Source organism: Lytechinus variegatus, chromosome 2, assembly GCF_018143015.1.
Source record: "Lytechinus variegatus isolate NC3 chromosome 2, Lvar_3.0, whole genome shotgun sequence".
Lineage (NCBI taxonomy): Eukaryota > Metazoa > Echinodermata > Echinoidea > Temnopleuroida > Toxopneustidae > Lytechinus > Lytechinus variegatus.
This window is the reverse complement of record NC_054741.1, coordinates 57,301,806-57,322,713: the sequence shown is the minus strand read 5'-3', so window position 1 is coordinate 57,322,713 and position 20,908 is coordinate 57,301,806. Positions and strand designations below refer to the sequence as shown.

At 36.6% G+C, this 20,908-nt stretch overlaps 1 protein-coding gene across 1 annotated transcript; it reads left to right on the top strand.

Moving 5' to 3' along the window:
• The first annotated feature begins 1,038 nt into the window (after positions 1-1,038).
• LOC121409529 (glutathione hydrolase 1 proenzyme-like) lies at positions 1,039-10,456 on the top strand. The gene is made up of 9 exons (XM_041601447.1): positions 1,039-1,249; positions 2,389-2,587; positions 3,002-3,162; positions 3,416-3,562; positions 4,934-5,070; positions 5,738-5,925; positions 7,420-7,660; positions 8,273-8,386; positions 10,057-10,456. Exons 1-9 carry the CDS (start codon positions 1,039-1,041, stop codon positions 10,204-10,206), a joined length of 1,548 nt encoding a protein of 515 aa, XP_041457381.1. The 3' UTR covers positions 10,207-10,456.
• The last annotated feature ends 10,452 nt before the right edge of the window (positions 10,457-20,908 follow it).

Sequence of the window (20,908 nt, the reverse complement as noted above, 5' to 3'; positions counted from 1 at the left end):
TGAATATTTTCTGGATGATTTCGGCCCTCATGATGCTAAAGGAATTGCAATCACAAACCCCCTTACTTCTATCATATAGGCGTTTCAAAAGCAAGTTACCCTCTACGTATAATTATTTCACCATTTAACAATAACACATTTTCCTATTACCAAGAAACTCATTCCACGGAGTTGCTTCCTTTTGGCATTGGACGGCAACATTATTATCGACTTATTTCGTTCACTTCCCTTGCTAATAATGTGCAAGTCTACTTCTCACACACTTACAATCGCCCGATACAAAGGCACACACCCTAATTGGCGCACCCCCACACACACTTAATGAGAGAAAATATACGCTCACATTTTAATTCATGCCTGTATTTAAGAACATTCAGTCATCAGGTTCCTTTTTAACGTGTGATGAAAGAGCGCAAAGACAAGACGTTTTGAATGTATTGTTGTTCATTTTGAGGGCGCCATGCAGCCAGAGATCGAACCCTGGACTTCCGACAAGCACTCAAGAAGCCTCCATCTGTTAAGAAGCGATGGTTGCGGCATGGATTCAAGAACATATAAAATGTATTGTCGAAATACCCTTCATGACAAAGAACAACCAAGAAGTCTTTGTCGAAAATTGGCGAGTCAAAAGAACACTTTTTCCTGGACTCCGGACATACGACATATTTCCAATGTTTCGTCAGCTCCGAAACTTCTTTCCGAAAAAGGCCTTCGAGCTGTTCTTTGTCCTGTTCCCGGCATTTCAATACATTAACTGTGTTATTAGGCCTAATTCCGTCGTGTGTCGAAAACTCCTTATTAACTTGTTGTCACTCATACTGGGATGTCAGCAACGCCAATTCCTTTGGAAGAAACGTTTGTTGCATTCGATGAAGACTCGCGTAGATTTCCATTCTGAAGTCAGATTTGTCTATACTTAACGGAAAAACTTACTAAAAATCATTACCCTGCTAAGTTTTGTTTTTCCCCTCTCTCCCTCTCTTTCTCTGTCTTTAAAAATCTCTTATCGTGTCCACCTTGGACAGTACTATGCTGCTAATGGGAGGTACGGCCATTGATGCAGCAATCGCTGGACTCCTCTGCGTGGGACTATTGAGCATCCACAGTGCAGGTATAGGCGGAGGAAGCTTCATAATGTACTATGACAGAGAGACCGAGACGCCGTACTTTCTTGATTCCAGAGAAGTGGCTCCCACTCTTGCGTCCAGAGACATGTACGAAAATGAGAGGGATGATGCATCACAGATCGGTAAGCAAAGAAAATTCGTTTTATACGGACTGGGACGGACTGACGCACAAGAACGGTGTAACAGGCCTGACTGTATGAAAACGAAAGTCCGAAATCAGCAGTGATTAATTAGTGAGAATAAAAAAATTGCGTAGCCCAGTTACCGCACAATCGAATAAATGTTTAAAGTCTCATCATCATTCATACTCGGATCGGTAAATAATTCAATTCAAGTCCTATCTGAAATCCCAAGAGTGCAGTCAAGGTGGATTAACATTTGTACTAAAGAGCGTTCGTGTAAGAATAATTTGTAAATGCCTACGATCCAGGATCGACGCCTCTGTTTATGGAGTGATGTGACTCTATTCTCTTCAATACTCTATTGCTGTACAGGGCGGCGATCCTGGATCATGTTCTTTTCTCAGCCTAGCTGCATGTTGTAGATTTATAATTATTTGGATGTTCGTCATAAAGTGCTCCAAATTATAGGTTTCACTTCGAAAATCATCTCTCCGGTCACCACATTCCCTTGCTATAATTGTAAGGGGTGACATTGGCATTACAAACCTCGTTCCTTGTCATATTCGATCATAGCTTTGGTCTATATTACGTTCAAAAGTTATATAGAATTTGAAAACATCGCTCCTGAAAGTTTGTTTTTGCTAGGTAACTAACTAGACTCGCTCAGTTATAAATAAATGAAATGCCGGGAGAAAGTAACAACACAGGTCCCTTCCTGATAACCAGTCTTGCCCCCGCCCCATTATCATGAAGTGAAATCGGATGCTGTGAGTGGTATCATACATGTAGATAAAAAAAAGCATGAAAAGCATTATCGGGCATATTATCATGAATTCTATTAGGCTTGGTCGTTACGCTCCCTAGCATAATTTATTATTGTAAATATTTCTCAGGCGGGGGAAAGATGGGAAGCTGCTGTCTCAGTACAGTATTGTCTCTCACAATGCTGCCCATGCACGATATGTCATTTTCATAGCACTGAATAATTAAACCAACGTCGACAATTTCTTAAGCCCCAAAGCCCCCCCAAAAAAAAAAATTGTTTGTGGTTGTTGTTATTTGTTTACAGTTTTTTTTTGCCTGCTCTCATGGAATCAACTACACCTAAATAATAGGGTCTTTTCACACTTATTCTGCAGGTGGCCTTGCTATCGCAGTCCCTGGGGAGATAATGGGATACTGGGAGGCTCATCAAAGGTTCGGTAGACTTCCTTGGAGAGACCTCTTCGGACCTTCCATTGAACTTGCAGAGAATGGTTTCACCGTTGGCCCGGACCTTGCAAAGACCATGGCTATGAAACAGTTTTCCGACCTTGCTACAAGCGACCCAGGCTTTAGGTATGATTTTTGGTGGGTCTTTGTCCACGAGACCGATTTTTCATCTTCATCCTCGTTAATAATTTACTGCAGCTTATTCAAATGGTCTCGTGTATATCTCAGTCGATACCTAGATCTCACTGTCACGATTGAAAATTACTTCTGGTCTTTTAATAATCGTGGAGTTATCGTATCAGATCATTATAAGATCGTATCAGATCAGTCGTGGCAATAATTGTATTGATCGTAGAAAAGTTTTGAATGGTTCAAATTTGTTCGTGATGAGTCCGAGGTTGGGAGCTGGTTTGGTGCACAATCCTCCGAAACTGATGTTTTCTTTATTTTCCTCCACTTTTCAATTGCGTTTTTGTTTTACGCGATTGCTCAAAGTAGCACCAAGGTTTATTTAAATTAAATTGTCTCTATATTATTCAGTGAAATAATGCTAGACGAGGATTTAAGCCTTCTGCAGGCGGGTGACACGATGTACAGACGGAAATTGGCCGAGACAATGAGAGTGGTAGCCGAAGAGGGCGCCCAGGCCTTTTATCATGGACCTCTAGCTGCTAAAATTGCAGCCGAGATTCAAGAAGTCGGTAAGGAGATTCAAAATTGTGCTTGTGCTCCACACAGCTGTGACAATCAAACCATATGACCCGTGTGAAAGATAAGTGGAATATTCGCCTAAGTCGAGGCATGTCTTTGACGAATAAATGAAAACATGAAAACATATACCTCCAGAATCGACTCAGGCAAAAATATATTGTAGTACGTGTATTTTTTAATACTTTTTGCATGAAATAGTTGTAAAATATTGTTTTTGATTAATTTTCTCTCACAATTTGTCAGGTGGAATCATTAGTGTGGCTGATCTTAATCAGTATCACGTAGCCGTGAAAGAACCTCTAAGCATAGACATCAATGGTTTGACGGCATATGTCTGTCCACCGCCGTGCAGTGGGGCGGTGTTTTCTCTAATCATGAACATACTAGAAGGTGAGTTATGGCTAAAAATAGATGAGTTTTGTGGACGCATGAAAAAATGTGTTCTTCGAAAGGCAGCCGTACCTGTTTCCAGGGCACGTATAGCCAACGAATTAAGTTGCTAATCATCATTGGGGAGTTTTCGATGCAGTCCACGAAGCACGGCGGATTAAAGAATACCGAAATATATTTAATTGCCCGTAAAATGACAATAATCAAGATCAGAGGTTTTTAGTCGAAAATCCGTGATCTGGAACAGCAGTTTCGTTCAAACTTTCGGAGATCAGTGACGAAAATTGCATTATTTTTGTTTGTCCATAGTCCAGGAAAATACCTCCGTTTTGAATCACCGATTTTCGACAAAGACTTCTTCATTGTCATGAAGGGCATTTGGCGGTCGTGTAAGCGAAAACTCACTATTGTGCAATAACATAGAGCACTTGAAAATTTCTGATAAACAAGACGGGGAAATTCGCATTTACCTTGATCATTCGTTCACGTGGTTCTGTTTCAACACTTATAAAAACAACCTGTACAAAATTGTCCGCTTCTATTAATTGGTATGTACAGTTCCTATGACCGAGAGTCAGCACCGATGCAGGAGATGTCAAATGAATGCAGAGAGTTGCTTTTGTCCAAGTTTGAAATCTTCTACTTTCGTAGTATCCAAGTGTGTTTTCTCGCCCGTTTGAATACTTTATTGTCAATCTACTTATACTGATTTGGATTTTATTGAAAACTGGTACAAGTAAGCGTACCCATGCAGTGCACAAAAAATATCACAATTTAGTTTATGCTAAGAAACAAGATATAATTCCTTACTGAACACGTGCAGTTGTCATTTTAGTGTAGCTGAGCTTATATATATCGTCTAGTGTCAAATCTACACAAACAATAAATATTCTGTAATTCACATAACATATGCAATAGCTTGCGGGGTGTGCGCATGTGTGTATGGGAGGGTGTCTTTTTGTGCGATACCAACGGCACTGCGTACAGATCAGGCTCGGGAGCACCCCCCCCCCCAGAAAAAAAAATGGTGAAGAAAAGATGAAATATGATATTATTTCATGAATGTTAAGAGCTATCACAAAAAAATACTTTTATAAGTTCAAATTTTGCTCATGTTCCATGTATTGACTTATGTATTGGCTTATTAAGCCAATGCTCTTATCTACACCATCTGTACATAATAAATTAGTTCAAATAAGTGCCATAACTGTTTTATTTTACATTGGATTGATTGCGTTTTCAGCATTTCTTTACCTATCCAAATGAAATCTTAATTTTGGTGAACTTTGAGCGTCGAATTTTCCTGGTATATTTGGAAAGTGATTTTATGGTTCCATTTTGTTGACTGATCATTAAGTGTATACCTTATAGGTTATGGATTTACTGCTGAAAGCCGGAGATCTGTCCAAAACGAAACACTGACCTACCATCGAATCATCGAGGCGTTCAAGTTTGCCTTTGCCAAGAGGAGTGCTTTGGGTGACGAAGACTTTGTAGATGTCGAAGATGTGAGAATCTAATCCACTTTTTTATGTTTATAGTAGTAGCTCTAAAACAAGCATTGTGTTTATCATTAAAAGGAAGGTTTAATGTGACACATGGGCCCGTCTTACGAAGAGTTACGATTGATCCTATCAACCATATAACTATAGAATTCCATGCAGCGATGTCAACACCTAAAATGCAGGTTTGTTAAAAATATTTTCCTAGATATGATGTAAAGTCATGCATTCAGCTTTTTTTTTCAAAGCACAATGGGCTAATTTCCTGGAGAAAAAAATATGACATTGTTGGATTTCCATAGAGCTTAGGTTGATCAGATCAAGCGTAACTCTTTGCAAGTCCAGGTCATGGCCACAGTTTCAATAAACCGAAATATTATTTAGTGTATCAACAATAAAAAAAGTCTTTGTAAGGAATGAGATGAACAGTTGTCCCTTTTCAGTAGCAGAATAGATGATATGCGATATAATCCAACAACTGTACATATTAGTCAATATTTTCAGAGGTAAAAATGAGTTTTAAACTATTGAAAACTGAACTGCAGTGATTAAAAGCCAAAATCTTAAGAGCAATGTTCCTACCAACTGTTGGACAACACCTCCCCCCACACACTATCTTTTTATCAAACCTAAAGGTTAATTTCTTGATCTGTTGATCTACCTGTCTCTCCAGCTTGTAGCAACGTTGACGTCTCAAGATTATGCAGATAGCATCCGTGAACGGATAACCGATGATCGTACCCACGATACAGAATATTACGAACCGTCATTTCAATTCGTCAATGACCACGGTACTTCACACATCGCAGTGGTAGACGCCTTCGGAAATGCTGCTTCGATCACCAGTACGATTAACACATTGTGAGTATCTTCCTTGATTATAATAATCGTGTTCCTTTCATTGGTATTTACACAATATAGGATCCGACAGAAAAAAAAAATTTGCATCAGACGTATTTTTTTTAATCCTTTGATCTGGGATATATAATATTAAAATACCCGTTCATTGAATAGTATTATGGATATTTATTTCCGTCAATTACATTACAAAATGAATATAAAATGCAAGTTTTTTTTTTATATAGAACATCCTTCTCTGGTGTGAGACATCTGAAACTAAAGGGTATTATACTTCTGATATCTTGACAAATGCAGTGTCGTAAAGATGGGGGGGGGGGCTTGGGGCGCCTGCCTAAAAAAGATCACGACCGAGAAATTAAAAGCGAAAAGGAAAGTGAGAGGTGTGAAATATGATATTTTTTTTCCTGAATATCATGTCAAAGTCTATCACAAAATTGGATTTTTGTAATAAAAATGTTGAATTTTTAATTTTGAAAATAAATTTTGCCCGATACACCATATTTAGCCCCCTAAAAATATTTGGCTCAATACGTCACTGTCTCTATGTACGTAAAAATGTGCTTTTCAATTTTGTTTGAGGCTCCAAGATTTTGATTAGTAACGTTCCTGGTATACATTCATGTTATAATTGTACAGCCAAGGGCGGAAATCTCTCACCAAAGTAGGGGGACCAGGGGCTTGAAAATTTGACGTATGAAAGTTAATTATAATTAACTTTTAAATATAAAAAAAAAATATCACCAAAAAAGTAAGCAATCTCGTCGAAAATACACGTTTTATTTCGATTTGGAATGATGTATTTCTTTCTATTATGAAATACAAGATATAGTAGGGGGACATTTGATATTGTGTCCCCCTACTATTTTGGGTAGGGGTCGCGTCCCCCCTGGGATTTCCACTCATGTAGTACAGCATATGCACATTGTAGTATCTCTACTACCACCATTTTTCAACGTTTCACTTTGATATTGAATAATTTAACAGGATTTTACGGTCAGTCCAAACGAAACAAAGGAAATTAAGAACAAGGGGTAGTTCACTGCCCAATCCTGAAAGTTCACTTGTTCCCGTAAACTGGTAAATGCTTGCGTAATCAATCATGGAAATGCCTATATATATGCTATTTTTACATTTTATATTGCTTTGAATAATTCATTTTTAATTCAATCATGATGGAAAATTATTAATTTCATAGGTGTTTTCTATCGGACTAACAATCTATTAGAATGCTTTTCTTAAGAATGTGTTGACAATATAATAGGGGTCTGTTAATGCTTTCAAATAGTGAAAGTATGTCATGATTAAATACAAGACAAAAAAGTCCTGTAAGCATGATATCGTAAATACAAAAATCACACAAATACTGTATATCTAGAGGCGTTATACTCAAACTGGAGTGGCATCTTTTAACTACATTGTTGCCTTATTCTCATTTCATAGGCCCTAAGAAAAAAAAAAACATTTTCCTAACGGTATTCTTCTTTTCTATATTAGTTTTGGTTCGACTGTTCGAGGTTCTCAAACGGGAATCTTGTATAACAATGAGATGGACGACTTCTCCAAGCCTGGGGTACCTAACTTCTTTGGACTGCCGCCCTCACCGTCAAACTTCATTGAGCCTGGAAAGCGACCAATGTCGTCAATGACTCCTGTCATAGTCGTGGATGACGATGGAGATGTTGAGTTGGTGGTTGGTGCAGCAGGAGGAACAACCATCACCACGGCAACAAGTCTGGTGAGTCTTCTTCACGGCCGCTCTAGGGAAATAAAGAAAACTTGTATGTAATGGAAATTGTCCAGTTTCTGTAACTTTCTCCGAGCTCAGCTCTATTTTTTTTATATAATTATTTGTAGCTATCAATGATTACACATGAATTATTTGTTAAGGGCCTATCCACAACAAGCTTTTGCTTTACTTTAGGTCCATCCACTTAGAATCTGCATTTATATTGTAATTATGCATTTCGGAATGAGTTGTATGTTTTTCTTTGTATTTTGATTGATTTGTGGAAAATAAATAAAATGAATGAATGAATTGTCTTTATCATGCTTATCATCAAGTATGTCTTATCACTTTTTTATAATTATGTTTTATTGTTTTTTTTTTACTGTATTTTTGGTTTAAAAATATTACTCATTTCTTCGAAACATTTTTAATTTTTATTATTTTATTAATTTTATTTTTTGGGGGAGGGGGTGTAAATTTTGGTCCTGAATGTCCCTGCCCACCTGACTTCCGGTGCTCCTAGTAAATATGTCTATTTACTCTCTTTTTTTTTCTCTCTCTCTCTCTGTCTCTGTCTGTCTCTCTCTCTCTCTCTCTCTCTGTCTGTCACTCTCTCTCTAGATGACAATGGAGGATCTTTGGTTCGAGTCAACTCTTGCATGTGGAGGAAACAGAAGTCGTATTCATCAGCAGCTTCTTCCCAGTCAAACATTCTATGAGCCAGGATTCAACAAGGTAGGTTGGTATAGGGCACATGAGAGTAATTCAACCGCGCGCAAAGCATGCCAGACAGGCGTAAGTAAAGATCACATGACTTTATTGATTAAAATAATTCATTAAAAATAGATTAAATGTTTGTATATCAAAAGAAAAACGATAGAGTAAATGCTACGTTCATACTCTTTCATAATTAAGGCGTTTGGGGAGGCTAGACTGCATTTTTGTATTTCATTTTAATTATTATTACCCACAATGCAGTTCTGGTTTTTGTGGCAATGAACTGGCCGAAATTATGGTTAGTCTTATTTCAGGCCATTTAACTTTTAATTGAGCTGGTCAAGTACCTGATTAACATATCAAGTCTTAATGTACTGTTAATTGTGACTAATGTCAGTGAATTAAAGCAAAATCTATCGAGGGTTTGATTCTTAATGATTTTTTGATGAGCTATGATATAACACGTGAGTGAATGGGGGTCTGTAATACTCATGTGTGCCCTATAGATTTTTCTTTCTGTCTCCCTCTCTCGCTCACCCTCTCACACACTTTCTTTCGTCTTTGCTTGCCTTAATCCATTTCTCCCGGCATTTCTCTTGACTTAAAGGGAAGTTCACCCTGACAAAAAGTTTATTGTAAAAGTAGCAGAAAAAATAATGAAAAATATTGCCGAAGGTTTGAGAAAAATTCATCAAATAATTAAAAAGTTATTAGAATTTCAATTATTTGATTTGTGACGTCATATGCGAGCAGCATTCCTACATAGCGAATGGTAAAAAATCAATGAAATGTCATTTTCTCAGAAAATTGAAATGGTTTTCACTCTAACTTTTGTATATCAATAGACAAATCGTTTCACACCCGATCATGAAAAGAAAACAAAATTAAGTCATCAGGAACCATACAAAATTTGAAATTTATGCATTTTATATTACATAACACATGGGACAGCTGCTCGTTTATGACGTCACAAATCCAAAACTTTGAACTCTAATAACTTTCTTACTCTTTAACGGATTTTCCTCAAACCTTCACCAATATTTTTTACTATTTTTTCTGCTATTTTTACAAGAAAGTTTTCTTCAGGGTGAACTTCCCTTTAATCATTGAGCTTTTTTTTTATTTATCTTTGCTCTCCTCTTCTCTGGGCGCCAACCGATGCTTTCCATGAGGCCGATAGTTAAAATGGTTACTTTATTTTTTGTAATAGGATATGAATAGGATAAAACAATGCTTGCTGCATTCTAAAAAAAATTGGTTAAAAATGCTCCATTATGTGTCCAACCAAAATCGGACATTTCTTTTGGGCATTTTTATTTATCTAGTGTGTGATGAAAATTTTGTCCTTTCTTAAGTAATTGTTGCTTATTTTTTAACCTTACTGGACATTATGTTTCCCGCATTGGGTAAAATATTGTCCCAAATTGGTGGGACACATACTACCTTCGTGTTGGTTAAAATTTTACCCAATACTTTTTACAGTTTAGTTTCATAAAATTATGGAATTTTAACATAAAAATAGCAATGAAAATATGTGGACTGGTCGATCTAAAACAAACGGAATTTTGGCTTTCGATAAAACACCCTGGTTAGAGATTTTTTATCTTGAAAAATTGAGACGATATCGATGATTTTTGCCTATTCGGAGGAGAGAAATCATTTTTATAGTGGATTCATCCTGTTTTTAGGGCGTTGTCGATGGTCTCACCGAGAAAGGTCAAGACATGCAGAAGATTGGAGGCGTCTATGCTATCGCCCAAGCTATCGCCCGTTTGGATGATGGTCAGCTAGAAGCTTACTCAGATACACGAAGAGATGGAATACCTGACGGATACTAGACATGCTAGACGAGGATGATCTTTGTGATTTTGACCATACATAGCTTGGGGGGGGGGTAAGGCGAAGGTACTCTTTTCTCATTCGGAAGTATGTGTGACAGTAATTATTTAACATGATTATTCATCACTCTATTATTCTACTACCAATTATTGCAGCCTACTAGGTCTAGATAACATAGCTAATGTCGAAATCGTAAGAGTCGCATATAATAATCATGTTAATTAATGTACATTTCCAGGGGCGGATCCAGGATTTTCCAAAAAGGGGGGCAAACTTTTCGGAGGAAATTAAGGATATTTCGTCCCTGAAAAAAATTGACAAGCAAAAAAAAAAAGAAAAAAAAAGGTCTTCTGTTTTCGTACCATTTTTTTATTTGTGCCCCACCCCATGGATCCGCGCCTGTACGTTTCTATGACACAATCGCTTCAAAACGGATTAATTGCCTCACTATAATCGCATCGTAGAGGGCGGTGATAGAAAGGAACGGTGGTCGAGACCAAGATCAATGACGTGTATACTTGCCAACAAATTGCATTCTTTGAGGCTAAATTTATTATGTTCCATTGCTCATATTCAATGGATACATATTTTGAAATTTTATGTTCGGGAATAATTGGTTTGCATTTTTCCAATATGATTTAAAGAATTGCATTGAATTATAATCCCTAACCCAAATATTTTATGTTTGTGCTTACGTTGTTTTTATCACACCGGTGTGTTGGTATGTAATACGATTTTCCATGTATGGTTAAAGTTAATTCAATTTTATCGTATCATCTAACAATAAATTCTCTCGAAACTTTCTTTAAAAAGCATTGTATTTAAACGTTATTTTCTTATTTATAGGGGCTCAGTGCAATGTAATGTGGCGTATTTTGATTAATGGAATAAATGGGTTCTATGCATATATTTACATTACATTTTCACTTCTATCGTACCGGAATATTTTAGCCCAGAAACCAAAGATTATTGAGTCATTTATTTTGTACCTAACGATTACGAAAAACAGCAGCATGGTGTCAATGCCGTATTATTTGACAGACGTACACGGCTTAATCATCATTGGGCTGGGTTTTTTTTTGGGGGGGGGGTAGTCTGCAGGCCCAAACCTGATTGAAGCTTTGATCAACAAGTGTGTCTCCACGAAAAGACTAGCACATACAAACCTGCTGTTTCAATTTAGCGAGAGGGCCTCCAGTACACAAGGCATGGGTATAGGCTGCACATTCAGACCCTTAACTCGAGAGGAGGGTTTGCACAGCAGACTATAGCAGGGGGTGCCCGGGGATATAGATTTCGTAATGGTGCGACTTTACTACACGTTATCAGACTTTGGTAAAGTATTTCAATCTTTTCATTTTTTTATTATTCAAATTTGAACATAGGGTAGAGTGTCCCTTTAAGAGTCGACCTTATATACTGCAAAAACTCCGGTGTTGATTTAACACCAGCCCGGAATCTATAGTATGTCCACACCAGAGAAGTATTGAAACAACACCAGTTTGGAATCAAACCGATGCTGTTTTAATACCAAGGAGCTTCTAACACTAATTGGTGTTGTATATACACCTATCTGGTGTTCAACCAAAAACGAAACTGGTGTTGTTTAAAACTTCTCTGGTGTGGACATATATAGATACCAGGCCGGTGTTAAATCAACACCGGAGTTTTTGCAGTATATCATCTCGATAATGAACATGATATTCATCTCCCAGAGTCATCTCCGAAATTTGATATTTCCGTTTTGTAGTGAGACCGTATGTTTTAAGAAGTTTTAATATCATGTGTCAACCTGCATTTTGTATGGAATGGATGAAGGCCTATCTGTTTTCATTGTACTTTCTTTGTTTGATTTTGCAATATTAAATGTGGTGATATATGGGAAAAAACATTGTAGTGTTTGTGGTGTCGCTTTTCTGTTACTTTGTATGTTGTTTTCATATATATCATTTGAAAATTGACTGAATATTATTTTGATGGTGTGATATTAAGCAGTTGTAGATAAGGTATATTATCTATGATCAAGAAAGTATCAACGACCAGAACGCTTTCATGTTCGTATTTGATGATTTCGGCATAAAAAATTATTAAATGTCAATATCACCCCGAAAAAAGTTTATTTAAATAAATAGACAAAAAATCAAACATGAATAACGCTGAAAAGTTCGTCAAAATCGGATGTAAAATAAGAAAGTTATGACATTTTAAAGTTTCGCTTATTTTTCACAAAGCAGTTCTATGCTCAATTTAGTGATATGCAAGTGAGAGAGACGATGATGTCACTCACTATTTCTTTAGTTTTTTTATTGTTTGAATTAATACAATATTTCAATCTTTATGAATTTGACACTTAGGACCCCCTTGAATGAACCACAAAATGTTACTGAAAATAATGGAATTCCACGTGTTCAGGAAAAATTAAACTTTGTTTCACATGACAATGACAGGAAAATCAAAATATTTCATATTTCATATAATGAAATACAATAGAAATAGTGAGTGGGTGATGTCATCGGTCCCCTCATTAATACCGAACAGATTGTGCATAGAACTGTTTCGAGAAATCAAGCGAAAATTGAAAATGTTATAATTTCTTATTTTACATCCGATTTTGATGAAATTTTCAGTGTTAAGTTTGTTTGATTTTTCTCTTTCTATTCAAATCAGCTTTTTGTTGGGGTGAACTTGTCCTTTAAGAAGATACGATGTATTGTGATGTGATATGGTATGGGATTGTACAATAATTATTATGGAGTGAAATACAATGAGATGTTGATGGTTTTGAGAGTGATAAGATAGTGTACAAGGATATGTTACGTAGTATGTGATGGTGATATAGTCTACAAGTACAGACTCATATTTTTGGTACTTTAATCATTAAGGGTCAAGAGTAAAGACTAGATACCAAATACTCTGTCTGTGTCAGACAGACACGGTACAAAGTGAATCTAGTCTCACTTCTTCAGACTCTCTATTATGCACTGTACGAATTGTGAAAACCAAGGGTCTTGGCCGCAGACTATTGGTGATACGGTACGGTATGGTCATCTACGTACACGGTGTCCCATATATATTGTATGACATGGTATGTGATGGTGTGGTATGGTATGATTAGTCTGCAGGCAAAGAACCTGATTGAAACTGATTAACAAGTGGGTATCCATGAAAAGACTAGCACATAAAAATCGCTGTTTCGGGCCATAGAAATTTGAAATGGAAGTAAAATAATAGGTACAATAAAAATTGATCTGATAAAGAATGATTATCAGCATATCTGTTACTTGCATTAAAGAGTTTTTATTGGGGGTGTCTTAAAAAGTGGCAATGTCTTCTTGATTCCCCCACACACCTTTCCTCACCCACACACACATTGTTGTTATTAATGATATCACTATATGACTATCATCATCACCACCACCACCATCATCACCACCACCACCACCATTATCATCATCATCATCACCACCACCACCACCACCATCATCACCACCACCACCACCATCATCATCATCATCACCACCACCACCACCACCACCATCATCATCATCGTCACCATCATCATCACCGTATCATTGTTATTGTTATGTTCATTGCTATTTTTATCAAATATTATTTTTTCTACTATTATCGATATCATTGTTGTTGCTTTTGTTATTAAAATTGTCACAATTATCGTTGTTTTTTGTTGTGTTGTTGAATCGCGATAGATGAGAACAAAACATAGCAACTTATACTCACATTTAACTTCCCCTAGAAAACGAACAAAAATATTGCATACTTGCAACTGAGTGTATGCTATTAGATGAAAAACTTGTATTTTCGCCGGAGGGGGGGGGGGTGGTAATAAAATATATACTGGGGTATACTGTGTGTAATTAAGCCGAGTGAGGGTGAAAACAGGGGGCGGATTCAGGATTTTTCAACTTAAAGGGAAGGCACTTTGGCTTAGAAAAATCTTACAAGAAAAAAAGTAATTGCTCTAGAATGAAGGTGACTTGGGTTCGAATAATGACTAGCAAATATTCTGTCGGGCATACGCAAGTATACTCCCGACTAAAATATGTGTATGGCTCTCAATTAAGGGAGGGGGCACGGTCTGAATGTCCCCCATTATAGATCCACTACTGATGAGAGCCCCGAGACCACTCCGCAATATCTGATAACTTTTCTTGAAAGGACTACCGATTCGCCCACTGATGTTAAATTGATATTAGCTCGACCTTTAATTGGCAAATATGAATTTCAAATTCTGTTACGATCTTTCCCAAATCCTGATGATTCCAGTAGATAATCAGTATTTTCCTTTCCACGGTCGCGGTTATCATGATTATTGCTACATTTGTGCTTTTAATGGACTTACTCGATGATACGGGAGAGTATTGTTTATTTTTATGTTGAATATGATTATTATATACCACATCCGTTCGCTCCTTGCAGTATTAAAGGGATTTCCAGACTGAAAATAATATGATTATAAAGTAAAATCAGACAAATACAACACTGACAAATTTATTAAAATCAGTCAAGGAATGACACAGTTGACATTTTAAAGATTTGTATTATTTCGGTAAAATGCATGTCTTCATGAATATACATTGAGCAAACTGATGATGTCACATCCTCCCGTGTTCTTTTATGTTTTATATCAAGAAATTATGTTTATTCAATGTTTGTCCTCAAAGAGCTAAGAAAATCGGATTGACAACTGATTTATTGCATTATAGAATTGCATTGCTGCAACTTATTTTACTATAAGGGAGACATATCATACACACACTGTATGAAAATATGAAATAATTATGATTTCATGTGAAAACGGAAAGTATGGATGTGACATCATCACCCCCCCCCCCCCCCACTTAATGATTATTCATGATGAGGTGTTTTTACAAAATATTGTTAAATCTTAAGATTCGATAGTTTTGTCATTTGTTATCGGATTCAGTGATGAAATTTTCATCATTTTGCCCGGGAACTTTTGCTCTATCTACTTAGATTTAGTTATTGTCAGCCCGGAGTACCCTTTTAACACATGCCAACAGATAAACATGATAAAGGTTCATAATAACGTTGCCTTACAATTTAGGATACTATGTTGAACAAGTTCGAATGACTTAATTTGCTTTAATGTAATTTGTAGTTTTGAATAATCAAGTACATGTGCATCAAATACACCGATAGCTTGAATAAGTAGACTTCAGTACAATGTGTACGTGAAAATACTTCTAAAAATATATAGACCTACTGCCTTGTTGTAATGCAATCTACATAAGGGAAAAATACGAGAGCATTTTTTTACCAGTGCATATTCATTCTCTTTGCTTTCGTATTTTTCTTGTTTTCCTCACTGTTTCCGAAGCTCCAAAATAAATTTCCCGAAATTGGATTCCAAATTTCCTGAAATTCATAAATATTTCCTGGAATTTTCAAGTTTGATTTTTAACGAAAATCGGGCAATAATACAACGAGTGTAAATTTGTTCCAGGTGGCAAAAATCAGGGAATTTAGCATTTTTTTTTGTGGTCCCCGCCCTCTTTAAAAATAGGAACAACATTACGAAATGCAAGCGAGGAGCGCGAGCGAAAAATTTTGAGCTACGTATGGAGGTTTAAATCATGTAAATATAACATGAATATTAATAGTTGCTATATTTAATTGTTGTTTCATTGTAATTTTCGGATTTCCCGGAATTTCCTGGAATTTTTTCATTTCCCGGAAATTACCTGGAAAACGTCTGGATTTCCCGGAATTCGGGTAATTTTTTTCAAAGTGGAAACACATGGTTTTCCTGCTTTTTCCGTTGTTCTCCATCATGAAAGATCCAAAGAGGGCAGTTGCACAGTACCTCCCCCCATATCGTTATAACTACTATTGCAAGGGGTCTCATTTATTTTCTTAATAAAAATCAGTGTTTCATGCACTTACAATAATGGCAAAGATGATTAATAAGGCAGATTAACTAAGATGTCCAATCAACAACTCCGTAATTCGTTTCAGAGAGATCCAATCCCCTTTTTATCCAATCGAGTTACCAAAAAGGTACGGCGCCACAGGGGTTTAAGGGGGTCATGGGCGTGACCAGCGCAAAGGATTATCCCTCTTTTTATCAGGGGGACCCAACTATAAATGCCCTCTCCCATGGACAAGGGATAATTCTCCGCGCTGACGCACATATAGGGGCGATCGCATTTAGTCTACGATTTTTCGAATAGTGAAGAATAAAAAAAGATGTGAAACGTGCAGAAAATATTTTAAAGAGGAGAAAGGAGGAAGATACGGATCATTGTGGAAAAAATGATTAAAAAACCCCGTACTTTATAGAGACTCTGTGTGTCTATTGTCACCCATGACCCATCCTTGGTCTAGTGATTAGGAGAAACAGAGTAAATTAACCAGCCCCCCCCCCCCCTCCATCCATCTGAAAATTTGCCAAATGATTGACGTATCAACTTCTCCATGTGAGTTCATTTTCTTTTAAATAGATCGTTTCCATGGCAACTTGGCTCACTAATATGATAACGCTGCCGATGTTATTTTGGCTAGAGTACAAACTTTCTTCGTTATATCAATCATATCACTTGAATCATAGTTTGGATTTCTGCCCAATATAAAGTTGGCAAACATAATCATATACTGTACCTTATCTGCATATTCCGGAGTCAAATATTACCTGTAGCCAAAAGGGTTCATGGGCCGTCGATCTGATGATTTTCCATATTTGTCAAATAAACCGGGCAAAATAACTGCAATTGGCAAAGTTGCCATGGTGATTGTACCCCCAAAAATTTGACTGTTTTAGACAGTGAATGTTACGTAGATCCCGGTATTAAAAGTTAATCATTTTTGCCCATCCCAAAATGAGTATAATAAAAATAAAAGGAATATAATAGAACAATGACACATAAAGGAATAAAATATAGAAATGAATGAATAAGAGTATAAAATCATCATTTTAATTTTAAGAAAAAAAGTGATTGAATGAATGAATAAATAAATAAATAAATGAAAATGAATGGTTGAATGTATAAACAGATGAATAAGGAAAAAAGATTAATCGAATAAATAATAAATAAATATATTAATAAAACATATTCAAAATAAGAATGAAGTAGTCGAATGAAATGTTAAAAGTATTTTTGAAAAATAGGTACGATAGAATCATTAGAAAAATTGTGCAAATTTATATAAACTAGTTTTAAAACCGACAGCACAACATGCAGTTCCCTAGTGTCACAAAAAATCATGGTTGGAAAAATCATTCATTGCCAATAGTTTAGTTCTACAAAACAAAAGAAATTACTTGGGTGTTATGACGTATGTGCAGATGCAGATCTAAAATGAGATACGAGGGTGATCTATATTCTACAATGATTCACCAGTACTTAATACGGTTCTATCAATCATCAACTTATAAAAAGCATTCTGTTTGCTGTATTACGTCCTCGTCTTCGCATTAAACATGACAAGGGGGTGCGCGGCATCAGTCATTAAAAGGGTCGTTTATCATCAGTGGCGGATCCAGCCGGCCCGTGTGCCCCCCCCCTTGAGAGCCATAGTCAATATTTTAATATAAATATACCGTTCTTACACAAGTGTGGTCCCCTTGAAAGTTACAACATATTTTTTTTTCGGTTACACTTCTTAATTCCGAAGGTTCGTAATTCCGAAACACGTATATTGCCTTTACCTCGATGTTCCTTAATCCGAAAACGTAAAAGGGTTCGTTAATCCGAACATTTGTGGCGTTATTCCGAAGGTTCGATGTTCCGAAGGTTCGTTAATCCGAAAACGAAATAAGGTTCGTTGTTCCGAAGGTACGGTCCCGGGGGGGGGGGGTCACTTACATTGACGAGTGGATACCATGCGCGACCAAAAAACACGTAAAAAGGATGTCCTTTTCACGATAGGGCACGTTACGTACGTAACGTGATAAGGGTGTCAAAAACACAAAAATAATGAAAAAAGGGTATCTATTTCGCTAGGAAAATTACGTGTTTAGGGTCGAATTTGCGGGGATGATAAAACAAAATTAAAATGTTTTATAAAGGATGTCCTTTTTGCCCCAACACTTCGTGCTTAGAGTCCGATTTGCGCGAGGTGTAGAAGGTGGGGTCGTACTACCAAATAAGGTAAAGCCGACGACGCCATGAGGACCCGTAACAATAAAACATTTCTGTACTTGTTTAGGGGTTCATTTCAGGGAATATTTGTCAAGAGTATCGTTTTGTTTCCAATACTTGTTAAGGGTAGGGTTTCACACGCCAATACTTGTTAAGGGGTGCATTTTCATAATATGGAAATTACGTGTTTAGGGTGCTTTTCGAGACCCCGTGGTCGCGCATGGTATCCACTCGTGAATGGAAGTGGCCCCCGGGGGTACGGTCCGAAAAAGAAATAAGGTTCGTTAATCATCTCGTTTTCGGACTAACGAACCTTCGGAATTACGAACCTCATTTCGTTTTCGGATTAACGAACCTTTGGAATTACGAACCTCACTTCTTTTTCGGAATAACAAACCTTCGGAATTACGAACCTCATTTCGTTTTCGGACTAACGAACCTTCGGAATTACGAATCTTCGGAAATACGAACCTTCGGAATATCCGAACCTTCGGAATAACGAAGCTTCGGAATTACGAATGTATGCAATTTTTTCATGAGAATAGTGTCGTTTATATACATGAGAGAACTTTTATCATTATTATTATTTTTTTTTGCTCAAAAAATTTTCCTCGGGGATTAATGTGCCCACCCCCCTTTGGAAGATCCTGGATCCACCCCACCCCTGTTTATCATGTTGTCAAACATAGTGATTGAAGATCATTCATTGAACCCATGTCTGCTCGGAGTATTCCCATGCAGTTTATACTGAAAATGGATATAATTGTTAATAGGCCTACTTAAGCCAACGACTGTGCTGTAATAGATGCCCGGAACTATAATTGTCTCATGTTGTCGCTAAACTTTTGGCCAATCGTCGGGCAAGGTATATAGGCATAGATACGTAATGCACAGACACATATTTTAAGTGTTCCTTTATTTGGTCTTTTTGAAGCCAGGAAACTGAACTGTTTTAATGCTTAGTTCGAGTTCTGGTATAAGTATAATTTCGATATAGGAAATGCTTGGAAACAATCCTATAGCATGTATAGTATTTGTCATCATGCCTATATATAAAACAATAAAGTTAAAATTGAATTTAGGCATCTTAATGAAAAGTCATTAATCATATATTATTCAAGAATATAGTTTTCAAATTCCCAGGGGATGGAGTGCACTGTACCAACAATCACTCCAGGTTTGAACGTATAAAGCCAATTAATTTTGAATATGTAATCCTCTAGAATAAAATAGTGACTACTCAGTAAAAGAATGACATTCTTATAATGTAAATTACTGAAAACGTATATTGAAATGGATTTTGATACAACCCTTGTAGGATTATGACATTGACATATGGTTTCATTCAGTGCAGTCATGCCTTAATTTTGGCGCAAACCAAAATTTACATCACTGCAAAGAATACCTCCTGGTCATCTTAGCATTAACACATACCACTTTAATATGGTATCAAATTATTCTGGAGAACATACTCTTTCGGGTCAAATATAACAATTATGTGTCCATGACATCATGGACCTATTTGTCAAGTTTTTTTGGTAGTTGGCAACTTTTAACAATGCGTTTGCACATAGTACGATTGTACGATTGTATAATATGCGAGAGTATTACCTATTATGACTTCTTGACTTCGCCTTTTACACCTCGTCTTTCCACTTGATATTTGATTCCATTCTGCAATTCTAAGCTATCAGATTTATGGAGCTTTTTAAGAAACTTATGTACATAATGAGTAGGCCTACTTGAGCAGAGGATTCAATTCGACAAAGGTTTCGTGTTTGTGTTTGCCTGGACGGACTAGGGTATATGCATATATAATTAGTGAGCAGTCTGTTTTACCAGTTTCTATTAAAATTGCATTCAGACCTCGACCATGAAGTGTTCTGGTCGTGTAGTAAATCTGAATGGTCCCAGTTTGTTTTCTACGAAGCCCCAAACCTGACATTTTTGACAACGAAAAAAAAATAATTACGTACGTACGTAGTATTATTATGTACGTAGGTGATAATTATTACGTACGTACATAGTATTATTACGTACGTACGCAGTATTTTTACGTACGTACGTGATAATTATTACGTACGTACGTGATAATTATCACGTACGTACGTAATAATACTGCGTACGTACGTAATAATACTGCGTACGTACGTAATAATTATCACGTACGTAATAATACTACGTACGTAATAATTTTTTTTTTCGTTGTCAAAAATGTCCGGTTTGGGGCTTCGTAGTTTTCACCAGTGGTGCATGAAACGCTGATATTTGAAATAAGGGGCAAAATGGGGGGGGGGGGGTGATATAATTTATGATTGCAATTTGTTTTTCCTACAATCTATGCGAGTGCGCTTCGTCACCATCAAGCAAGAAAGTTTTTCAAAGTTGGATATTGAAAGGTGGATTTTGGAGAACTTGCTTAACATAATTAAATAAAATGCTTATGACAATATTTTGACCTACTTGTATGATTTAGGCCTTATTAATTTTTACTAAACATTATTTTTTTCAGTCTTCAAAAAAATTAGCGGGGGTCCCGTTTTCCTCTTGATTTTATCTTAATCACAAGCAGAATTAAGGA

Bases quoted from the DNA above. Each gene is read 5' to 3' on its own strand.
- LOC121409529 (XM_041601447.1), top strand. From the start codon at position 1,039: ATGGGAGGTACGGCCATTGATGCAGCAATCGCTGGACTCCTCTGCGTG. The intron at 1,250-2,388 runs GTAAGCAAAGAA...CTTATTCTGCAG, and splicing joins GGATGATGCATCACAGATCG to GTGGCCTTGCTATCGCAGTC. The intron at 8,387-10,056 runs GTAGGTTGGTAT...TCCTGTTTTTAG, and splicing joins ATGAGCCAGGATTCAACAAG to GGCGTTGTCGATGGTCTCAC.